We start from the raw sequence: 12,378 nt of genomic DNA, 5'->3' as shown, positions 1-12,378 counted from the left end.
CCTAAGAGCCCACCCCAACTCTTGATCCTAACGTTCGACTTGGTCTACTTTGAATTGGAATCCGAACCCAACCCCGACCCTAACTCCCGACTGAGGTATCAACTTCCAAATCATAACCCAACTCCAACCCGAGACCTGACCCCGACTCTCGACCCAGTTCCTGACATCCGACCTCGACTATCGATTCAGGACTCAAACTCGACACCTGACAGAGACTAACCTCGATTCCTAACCCAAAACCCTACTTTGACACATAACACGATACCCAACATCAACTCTCAACTCAAAACCCTACTCTAACACCCAACTCGAAATCCCATACCAACAATTGATTAGGGACCCAAACCTGACACTTAACCCTAAATTCGACCTCTAATTCTAACTCGAGATCTAACCCCGACTAAATTCAAAACTTGAGGGTTGGGTCCCGGATTGAGGTTGAGAGTCAGGTCTTGAATTGATAATATCTCGAATTAGTATTAAGAATCGATACCCGAGATTTAAGTTAAGATGGAAAGTTGAGGTGTGAAGTTCAAAATGATTTTGGAAAATGTTTTCCTTACTTTTTAAAGGGAAGTCATTTTCCTTAAATTTGAGGAAAATAAGTTGATTTGGAAAACACTTTCTAGAGTATTTAAGTCAACCAAACATGAGAAAATTGAAAAACATTTTCCTTCGTACCAAACACACCCTTAGTGTTGTTTGTGGAGAACCAAGTCTTTCCGTAAGATTCTATACAAGGGTATATGTCATGTATGCAAAGTTTTCTCACACATTTCAACAAATTACTAACCTTGTCAAACAAAAATACAGTTACAAGTACTAGTACCTCCAAAGATGTGTGTTTAGATGCATATAGATGTAAATAACATAACAGACATAGATCTCGCAAGAGATGTAAAGCATACTTGCATCTATATATACAGTTGTGTTGTTTGATGAATTTTTTGTTAGTCATACACCTTACTACTTTGAAAGGGAGCCTTTGGGTGACGGCTAAAGTTGTTGTCATGTGACCAGAAGGTCATGGGTTTGAGCTGTGGAAACCTCTTGCAGAAATGCATGGTAAGGTTGCATACAATACACCCTTGTGGTCCGACCCTTCCCGGGACCCCATGAATAGCGGGAGCTTATTGCACTGAGCTACCTTTTTTCTCTATGCACCTTACTACTTACACAAGGATTAAAAAAGGACTTGAAACGACTTTTATATGATAATAGTTGAATTCATATTTTTGTGGTCAACAAAAGTGGCACATAAAGAGGAGAAGTTATCAGGGAGTAGCATGATTTTATACCTAACTTTCAATCATTAATTTCCCGCGCTGGAGTAATTGGAGGACTCTTTCGAGTTCCTACCCATTGCAATTCCTTCTAACTAACATATTCCAGGGCTGATCGGACTTATTTGCAGCAACTAGCACAGGTATTGATGGCTGAGGGAAAGAGAACTAGAAAAGAGTCATTATCAAGTATCCCTTTTTCTATGTGTTGGTGTTCTATATGACCGACATAAGACTCGACTTGTTAGATATTACGGAGGTTCAGTGAGCACCATGCCGAATCTCTCTACCATTTTCTTCTCTTCCACCTTGGCCAATATGAGTTCACCTGGTACTAGCAGCTTTATCGGGGACTGTTAGGCCTAAGTGATTTACTTCCGCTTATTTAATTTGGATCGATGAATACCGTGGTTCACCCGGCATGGGATAGTCGGGTGCCATCACAACCAAGGGGATTTGGGTCGTGACAGGGATTCCCTTGTCTAAATCAAGGTTTGGAAGGAAGAACACCCTTTGGGAATTCTATTACTATTAATGGGCAGCTCCGTGATTTCTATGGGTACAAGTATCCCAGGTAATTCAGTCTTATGGTTCGAACCATTCACCGAGTTGGAAAATCTGACAGTAGATATGCAAAAGTTGTCCAACAACTCCAAACTTGTGTGCCCAAAATTGTAGATATTCAAATACTTGTGTTAGCCTTTGAGCATTTTCATTTTCTTTACACTCATGTGTATCCTACTAACAAATCTTTGTTTTCTTTCAATTCATTCAAACCAATAATTATTTTCAGTTAGGATCATTCTGACTTCGAAAGATTTGTGACCTATGATGAAAAGCAGCTTCCTCACCATATTTGCAATTTCTAGGATATCAAGAATGATCCAGAAAAGATCACAAAGGAAAGAGGCGAAAGGGTAACAAGTAAAAGAGAGGATGAGTGAGATGGAAAGAAAGATTTTCCATAGTCAGGGGGGAAAAGATAAGGCAGACCTTCTGTTTATACAAAATAGTTTGGGAGTTACAAGCTCTATTGTAACTTTGACATGTTAGACTAACACCTACATTATTGTATATTGATGTTCAAATTAATAATTTTAATTGATATTTGATTATTATAGTATTCAAGAAAGCTCACTGGAGGACACAAATGAATGCAAATTCGAATGATCAGTTTGCAATGGTTCTGTTGACCAGAATGAGAAGAAACATGGGTGGTGAGATTTGGGAGAAGTTAACTCCTATAATAGTTAGTTCCTCCTTGGGAAGCTGCTGGAAGTATGCTCACGCTTGAGTCCCCCCTGAATCTCTCTTCTGAGAGGAGGTGAGTATGAGCGTGTGGGAGGTCTAACAGGAAGTAAGCTTCTCAGTTTATCTTCTACCAATGTATTTATCATGTTCATTATCAAGCTTTCTTTAATTTTTGCAGGAGATTATTCCATTGAAGATAACCTAGAGAAAAGAAAGTCTTTGTCCCTCTTCCAAAGGCTAGTTTCCCTTCAATATGCTAACTATATTAATTTGTTCAGGTGGTGAAGGTTATCAGGACATTATCTGGATATGAGTTACACTAGCTGTAGTTTCAAAATCATTGTCAAAGAGATTTTGGATTTGTCAGAGTGGGACATTACACCAAAAATGAATTACATTAGCTATACTTTCAGGATAGTGGATCAAACACAGTATATGAATGTTTCTGCCACAGTAACACATCCTGCAGTAATGAGATGACGGAGCTTTGCGACACATGGGAGTCTGAAATTGTTTCTTTTTTTAATAATGGCAACTGTGTATTCACACCAGAAAGCCCATCAAGTAAAAGCTGATTGGGTAGAATTTACAACCCCAAAGGGCATCATCAAGATTAAAGTCTAGATAGGAGGCTTTAAAATTGTCCAATGAAATCAACTAACTACCTATTTCCCCTACTACTACCTCCGTCCACTTTTAATTGTCATGTTGCGCTTTTCGAAAGTCAATTTGACTAATCTTCAAAGTTAAATTAGATTACATTAATTCAATGTTTAAACAAAAAAAAATTAGATATTCAAAAACTATACGAATAGTACTATAAATTACAACTTTTTTCATATCAATATGATGAAAAAATACATCGTAAATTGTTAGTTAAAGTTCTTATAGTTTGACTCTAAAAAAAGAAATCATGATAATTAAAAATGGGCGGAGGGAGTATATCATGTTTACACCAAAAATACAAAAGACTTATACTCTTCATCTTGATCTTCTGGAAACAGCTAGCTTTTCCATCAAGACATCTTTCGTTTCTCTCTTTCCATAATGTCCACCAAACACATGTTGGGATACTTCTCCACCAATCTTCTTATGATCCCCTTCTTCCAACTCATTCCCAGCTTTTCAGCATATCAAAGGAGTTCCTGGGCATTACCCAACTTATCCCAAGTATACAGAAGAACATGTTCCACAGATTTACAGTTGTTTTAAGTGACTATTTATCTCTGCCTCTTGCTTACACATAAAACACCTTGAGTAAATCTGAATACCTCTTCTCTGTAGTACTTTATGTGTTAAACAGGCTCTCCTGACCACCAACCAGCTGAAGCATGAGATTGTGTGTGGTATTTTAACCTTCCAAATCAGTTTCCAGGGCCACTTTGTTGTCATTGTCTGGCTGAAATTAAATCTCCAGTAACATGATTTCCCGGTAAAAGACCCCTTGCTATGCAGTTTCCAAATTGGCAAATCATAACCTACAATTACTCCCGGGTAAGCATTTAGAATCTGCAGCAAATCAGCTACTCTATTTATTTCCCAATCATTCATGGCCCTCCTGAAAATCAAGTTCCACCCTTGAGGACTCCATACTTGTGCCACCTTATCCATCTGTTGCAAGCTCAAGATGTATAGATCTGGAAAAGTAGTCCTCAGATCCTCTTCCCCAATCCACAGTTCATTCCAAAAACTTGTCTTCTCCCCATCCTTAATTCTGTACTTCAGGTTGTTATTGAAAGAGGACCACAATCTTCCAAGTGTTTTCTACACAGAGCATCCAAAAGTACCAGTCACCTCCTCACAGTCCAACTATTCTGAAGCCCATATTTTTGTGAAATGAATCTCCTCCATAGTGCCATATCTTCACAACAGAATCTCCATAACCATTTCTTCAGTAGACTTTCATTCTGTGCACCTAGCTTCTTTATGCCCAGCCCACCCTGTTTTTTGCTAACGGTCACCATATCATGGGAGTCTGAAATTGTTATTCATTTTTCGTGTAGTTAATGAAAATAATTCCTGATAATTTGTGCTCCCTAAATTTATTCATTTATATTATGTCTTTGGCAGGTCCCTCCGGTGGCGACCGATTCGTCACTAACCCCAAGTGCTTGGAAGTGTTTATTATCTTTCTTCTAATATATTTTCTACTGCGATGTTGAATTATGTGGTTCAAGGTCATCTAAAAATTTAAGTAAAAGACTGACTTCCTTCCAATTGTTTTGACAATCTCATAAATAAGGAACATGCCTGTTAGGTATTTCACCAGGAAGCTCCATGAAATGAACTGTGCGGTCCACATAGCTTGCAAAAATCGCCTACACAAACCAAAATGCATCAATTCAATGAAATGTATTGATCATCAGATCATGATATGTCAATGAACTAGCAAAACTTTATTACAATAATAACAGGTATTAATATCCAACAAACCGAATCTCAATGGAGAGTTAAGGCACAGAGGGTTTGGGGAATTTTAATAATTTTTTAATTCATGGGCAGGTCTATATAGGTGCTGATGGAGATAATTAAGTAGAGAATGAAAGATGCCAAGCAAAGATATTACAGCACATAAAATCTACAGGAACAGCTGCCAAAGGAATAGATCAACAGCTTTGTACAACTTGATCCAGCAGAGCTGTTGGGAACAAATAAAAATGAAGTCCAACACTCTGTTCAAAACCTCTTCAACAGTACACAAGAATCTGTGTACTTAGTTAATAAGGAAAAGAAAGATCACAAGAAAGTAAGTGTACCAAGTTGAATGTTCAACGAAGTCAAAAGAAGTCAAGGCAGCAGGAGTAGCAAAGTGTACCAAGACGTGCCCAACAATTTCAAGTTTCCAAACTAAAGAAGCACAGTTTGTCAATATGAAAAGCTAAAAGTTCTTGATATAGATTTCAAAGATGATTCCATACCAGTCAAAACTCAAATCACACATATAAAGATATTCAACATAATAACAATGAAAATTGCACGAAGGAAAACATAAAAAAAACCCAGAACTTAATTAAGAAAAAAGCTATTTAGTATTTGGCAGCACCACGTGCTAGTAAACTAAAGATGAAAGTCAAATCAGAAAACCCTAATAATCCCATAAGAAAAAGAACGAAGATGTTGAGGGGAAGTAGTCGGTCAAACCGCAGAAATGATTACTACTAAATAAAAACTTACATCAAGTGATCCAATCCCTGTGAAAGAGTAAAGTCGAGTAGGTGTAACAGCCATCACAAAAAATCTGGTACCAATGTGCACACTTGCTGTTTCCATCTACAAGAAGATGAAAGAAAGGAAGGCTTTCATTAGCATCATCTCGGTATGAAATGACATGAACTACTTGATTAAATTGAGAAGTGAGCGAAAAGGAAACAGGTAAGCCACTTGGATGCTTTCTCCTTTTAGGGGAAAGAAGTTAAAAGAAGGAAAATAAGGAAGCAAGAAACCAGAAAGCACGGAACCTGCAAACCAGTGAATGCCTCAGGTAGTTCTTTAAGTTCAAATAGTAACTTAATGTACTTCTCCATTTTATCCTTTACATCTACAACCATCTCGTAAAGTTGACCATTGTCCGTACCCAAAATGATTTCTCTAGTTGAAGCTGAAACCATTATTCACATTTAAAATGAAGGAAAAGAAAGCATAACTATTCTGAGTGTCCTAAATTAGGAAATACCGACCTACCTTCTGTTATATGTAGTCTGTTCCAGGCGACAGCATTGACAACAAGACCTTTTAGTTTGCTCAAAATACGAGGCTTCGTCCATTTAGCATGAGTATAATATGTATCGGCACCACTACTACCAATAACAGTGGCAATACAGTGGCTCCCTCCAGGGTCAACAAAAACCTTATGAATTGATTGTTCCCCAGGCCTGCCAACAGAGAGATCTATATCTGCAAAAATAATCCAATACAATTAACCTATTTCCCTTATGGATCTGACACAAGTAGTGTAACATAAGTGTCACCAAGATATGTTTCGTTATGTAGAGGTCCAAAACTTAATCACAGTCAACACTGGATTCAAGAAAGCATTCCCCAGAGGTCTCATAGCACAACATTCATAAATTTCAATTGAAGTTCTTTTTAAGTTGCGTCATAAACAAATAACCTCGAGAAAAGGAAAGTTGCATTTCTCTCCAAACAAAAGAAAAGTAGAACCAAGTTCACAGTATGCAATGCATCCCAATGATCTTTCTTAGTTCAAGGAGAAGTTCACAAAAAGAAAGATCATGTTTGCCAAGGAATAAAAGATTAAGACACAATAACACACAAGATGTGTTAATTACAACGAAGCATGATAGGAATACTTTAACCCATACCATCCAAAACCTTGAATATACACTTCAAAGAGTTATTGCCTATTTTCACTTCATTTTTTTTTCTTGGGCACAAAGGTAGTGTATGGGCCATATTGTGTGCCCCTTGACTATTTTACCAGGTCCTGGCAACCATCCACCAACACAAGTACCGGGTGACTATGTCCATTAACACTTAGATAGATGGGGGAAAATCACGTAGTGTTTGCCCCACCACTACAGGGGTTCGAACCCTTGTTTCTCATGGTTATTTTTTTTTAGTAAGGCCTTGTTCCTCATGATTTGCATCCCACTTTCTTGACCATTAGGTCACATCAGTAGGTCTGAAATGTTCGTTCTGCCTAACGCCGCAATCATATTCTAATCACTCTCCATTCCAGAAAAAAATGCAGCAAAGCTACTTGTTGAACTCTCTTGCAAAGGGCTAAAACAGCGATTTCTTTCTCCTTTTTTTCCTGATAGGTTTAAATAGTGAATTCTCCCTTAAAGCCAATAACCTAACACAAGCACATGTTCCACAAAAGGAAGGAGAATGAAGTTGTATAAGAAAATAGCAAAAGGTCTGTGTTGCCAAAAGCAACGTAAAACCAAATAAGCATCAAATCTGCAAGGAAGTACTTAGAATACTCTTTATTTGAAGTCATTATCATTAAGTGTTCTAAGAAAAATTTAAGGCTCTCACGTTTATAAGACCTTCATACATGGTAAATTTTTTCTGTCACAAAATCTAACTAGTAGTTGTTTTGAAAAAACGTAGGAGCTAAAAGGGAAAGTCAGAAGGTCTCCCCAGCGTATAAAATTATAGGAAGAGAAGAACACCATCTCTCTATATATCTCTCCCCCTGCCTATGTAAAATTATAGTTCATTATGAACACCATCAGAAGACATCGACCATCACCCCAGCCAACATCAAGCTCTGTGACAATCATCTGCCTCATAAAACTCGAGTTGAAAACTTCAACTTCAAAATTTGTTTGCGAGAAATGCTTCAACACTTTCATAATGTAAAAAAGAAGAAAAAAAGTAGAACTAAAAGACATAAAACGAGAGCCATGAAATTGAATGAAAAATGACAAAAAGACCGTCACAGCTAATTCTGAAAAGCTTTGACACCATCAGCATCCAAATGTGAGCACCAAAGTTTCAATGTGATATATTGAGGCATTATTTGTGTGAGATTCATTCAACTACATTAGCATTCTCTCAAAACCAATTCCATGCATTTTCTTTATCAGGAAAAGTATAAATAAATGCACCCCCTTCCCCCCCCCCCCCCGCCCCACACACACACGCAACTCCAAGTATGTTCATCACATTTTAATATTTCATTGGGTTTTATTCTATGACTGCTATTTGAACTCCTTAATAAAACAACAATATTGGATGTTACCAGTCTACCCTGTTCCAGCCAATCAAGTATAGCATAAGAAATATTATGCTAAACCTCTATCCAGAAAAAGAGACAAAGAAAGAAACATTATGCTAAAGACATAAAAGCGTCAAGGATATGAGACTTTAAGCTCAAAAAGGAATTAAAAGACCAATTACAAATACGCACGTCATGTATCTTTAAGATACAAGGTAAGAGCATGGTGTCTTTGTTACAAATATCCGTTAGAATTGAGTTTTTATGCAGACGTACCATAAGAATCACCCACTCCAAAGTCATGTCTGATCACCCAGCCTTTGTTGGTTCCAAGAACGATGACATCATTGCCAGTCACCATGCATGTAATGGCTCCACGGCCTTTTGTGGCATATCTTTCAAGAAGATCTACAGAGAAAACGTGATGTCTTCCTTCCATTCTAAAAATGAGATGACATAAGCAAACCAAACAAAAGTTGAGTCAGGTCAAAGTATTCCCAATCTTCAGTTAAGAAAACTTCTCAAAACACTTAAGCCATCAAAACAAGTAATATCAAGGCATCCAAGGGTGTGACCTAGCAGTTAATGAAGTGGTTGAGACCTATAAGCTCTCAAGTTTGAATCCCAATGGAGACAAAAAAACACTAAGTGATTCTTTCCATCTACCTAGCCTTAGAGGACAAAGTTACTTGGTACATGTTATTGTTGGAGGTGATAGATATCCTGTGGAATTACTCAAGGTGCGTGAAAACTAGCCGGATACCACGGTCATCAAAAAAATAAAAAAACAAGGAATATCAATATGATAAATCAACAACTCCATTGGACATGCAAAAGACCGTGTTTTGCAAGTTGAAACGAGTGGGAGGGAGCTATAGCCGCATGACTATTGCAAAGAGTAAACTCTACGGGGTCGTTTGGTTAGGAATAGTTATCCAGGATTAGTTATCATGGGGTTAGCTATCCTGGAATAACTTATCCCACCATGTATATGGGATAACTTATCACATCACTATGATATAAATAGTGGGATAAGTTATCCTAAACATGGCAACCAAACAAGATACAAAATTTTATCCCATCACTATTTATTTTTATTCCACACACCAAACGACCCCTACATGTTTGGAGTATGGTTTATTAAGTATAACTGCAGTCTCTTGCTTATCCGATCAGACCTTAGTAGTCTTCATTCACGACTTTATGTCTAAAGGTGCAAAAATGCTTAGAACAAGATTGTGGGAGTCTGACACCAATAACCTAACTTAACGGGTGAGTTGGGACATTGATTCATTGTTAATTTTTATTTTTTATTTTTCTTTTTGCACATTTTAGAACTACTCTACCAGTTTTAAAATGTTTTTCCTTGAGCTGAGGGTCTACTTCAGTCTCTCAAGATAGAGGTATGTAACTGTTGTTGTTGCGTATTTAGAACTACATATAAAGTATTATAAATCATAATCTTTGCAATTGCAAATATTTAGAATATCTTTGAGGAAATCATAGTCAAAGAAGAAAATACTTGACACCTGAAATAATAATCCTAACAAACAAAATAGGACAGGATCATGAACAATAAGCCTGTTTAGCTCTGGAATTACCCACATTTTTCAATTGATGCAAAATGTAAATCCATACACTAATTAAATTCATCGATCATCCCATAAATTACTTTTATCAACAATTTGTATTATATAACTCCTAAAGGACTAGAAGTCCTAATATCAATTTAATGAAAAGGAAAATAGTTTACAAATAGGAAACTTACAAGTCGATTTCACCGGAAAAGATGAAATTCACTGCAAAATAGAGATGAAGAAGATAAATTTGCTGGAAGTATAGATACGAAATTGGGCTAAATGCGAGTCAAGTTCGGGTGAAATACCATTTTTAACCCTGTTATTCAAAATTAGGCAAAATTAAAGGCCATATCCGTTCGTGGAACTGCTTGTTGGTGGAAGTTTTAGGTGGTGGTAGACTTCTAGACAAATAAGGTTGAACAAATCTCATCCAAGGAAAATTAGTATGACTACTGCTAGTCTACCAAAAAGGGTGACTAAGAAAATGCCCTGAATGTTGCAGAAATGCACAAATGAAGATTAAATTAAAATAACCTAAAGAAACAATCTTTTTCCTTAGATCATGGCATAAATATTCTGGAAATTTCAGTAGACAAAAAAGAGTTTCACAAATTTATATATCAGAAGAAAAAGCTAAGTTACAACAAACTGAAACAAAACAAGAATGGACCTTTGTTTATTCAATTTCTTCAGGTCATTTTTGCTTTTCTCATTCAAGGGAAAAATGGAACCAAGTTTATCAAGCATAAAGCAGTTTAAAGCAACTTTAATAGTTAAATATCTAAAAAGATTATCCAAAAATAAAACGAACACATAGCCGATTAGCAACAGATAAACCTAAAAATGTTAAAAATTTCAAAAGTAAAAATGTATTCCAAGCATCTTATATGTGTTGAAATAATACTACCCAAAAAAAAAACCCAGCAAGAATCGACCCATCACAAAGGAAAAACTAGACTAGGAGACTTTAGATTTCACTTTAATATGTCTCAAACAAACAAAATCGTCAACATGTCAAATGGGAGAGTGATTACCTTCAATAGAAACTGAGTGATTTCCTGTGAAATCAAAAAATTAGGGTTTGGGCTCAATGCAGAGAGGAAAAACCTTCAAAGAATATATTGAGACGATGAATTTTAGGCAAAATCCTGGGCAAATGAAGAATCAGGCAAGAGATTTTGGGCAAACACCACTTAATTCTCTCTATCCTCCGTTTTTAGTGACAAATTTGAAGGACTTTTATTTATACTAGATACACGACCGCCCAATATATATGGAGTACTAATTGTTTTTGGGCAAACACTTCACTTAATTCTCTCTATCCTCCGTTTTTAGTGACAAATTTGAAGAACTTTTATTTATACTAGTTTATACTAGACTAGATACACGACCGCCCAATATATATTACTACTAATTTTTTTGTTTTAAAAATATTTTAAGTTGTTAATTATTGTAATTTATAGTACTTTTTTACATAATTTTAAAATAATAGTATATATTATTCTCTTTGTTTTAATTTATGTGGCATATATAGAATTTCAAAAATTAAGTTTTTTTTGTCTTTTAAATATATTAAATTATTAATTATTGTAATTAATAATACCTTTTTAATGTAATTTTCAAATAATATATGTTACTTTTCATGTCTAAAGTTATGTGACATTGATAGATTTTTTGGAGTCAAGTGATTTTTTTATATATATTTTAATTTTTTTAATTATTAATTATTGTGATTCATAATACTTTTTACGTCAATTTCAAATAATATATGTTTATCATTTAACCAATTTTATGTGGTACCAATAGATGTCAAGAGTCAATTGATTTTTTTATATAATTTTTAAATATTTATGTTGTTAATTATTGTGATTTATAGTATTATTTATATTATTATTAAATCTATAACCAACAAAAAGAATAAGAGAAATAAATTTAATACAAAGAAAATACTAAACAGTAATGAAAATACTATATATACAAATGTTTAAATGAAAAATGAATAGGGCCCACACAATTCAAGAGAAGAATATTTTGATAGGACATATAAGCCATTAGGTAAAACTGATTGGTTTTTGGGTCCAATAAAGAAAAGGTGCAATCTTAAAGCAAGAGGATACAAAGGGAAAGAAAAAGTAGGAAGTTACGAAAATGCCCTTGTCATACAAGCAAGCATGTTGACGAAGACATGCATGTTGGTAGACTCTTCTACTAAGTACTAGATACATGCCCCGTGCCAGCACGGGGCCCAATATATATTACTCTTTGTGTTTTAATTTATTTATGTGATATATGTGGAATTTGAAGTTAACCAATTTCTTAACATGTTTTTATATATTAGAGTCAACCAATTTATATATATATAGACAGAGAGAGAGACAGATTTTTTAAGTTGTTAATTATTGTGATTTATAATATTTTTTACGTAATTTTCATATAATATATATTACTTTTTTTGTGTTGATCATGTGATACAAATGAAGTTTCAAAAGTCAATCATTTTTTTTATAAATTCTTTTTGATATTCAAGTTATTAATTATTGTGATTTACAATATATTTTATGTATTTTATATAATATCT

General features: G+C 35.2%; 1 protein-coding gene across 1 annotated transcript in view; it reads right to left on the bottom strand.

Moving 5' to 3' along the window:
- The window catches only part of LOC125829239 (vacuolar sorting protein 18-like), a 67,582-nt gene extending 57,564 nt beyond the window's left edge, over positions 1 to 10,018 (bottom strand). The window contains exons 1-6 of the mRNA XM_049508488.1: positions 9,989 to 10,018; positions 8,497 to 8,660; positions 6,216 to 6,428; positions 5,993 to 6,132; positions 5,709 to 5,804; positions 4,785 to 4,852 (exon numbers count right to left, since the gene is read on the bottom strand). Coding sequence (XP_049364445.1) covers positions 4,785 to 4,852; positions 5,709 to 5,804; positions 5,993 to 6,132; positions 6,216 to 6,428; positions 8,497 to 8,659 — 680 coding nt within the window. The 5' untranslated portion in view covers position 8,660; positions 9,989 to 10,018. The remainder of the gene's footprint in view (positions 1 to 4,784; positions 4,853 to 5,708; positions 5,805 to 5,992; positions 6,133 to 6,215; positions 6,429 to 8,496; positions 8,661 to 9,988) is intronic.
- Between the last annotated feature and the right edge of the window lie 2,360 nt (positions 10,019 to 12,378).

The sequence above is a fragment of the Solanum verrucosum genome, unplaced genomic scaffold (assembly GCF_900185275.1).
Source record: "Solanum verrucosum unplaced genomic scaffold, falcon-dt-bn FXZP01000028.1, whole genome shotgun sequence".
NCBI classification, from domain to species: Eukaryota; Viridiplantae; Streptophyta; class Magnoliopsida; order Solanales; family Solanaceae; genus Solanum; species Solanum verrucosum.
Note: the sequence above shows the minus strand (reverse complement) of the source record. Positions and strands in the feature narration are given on the sequence as shown.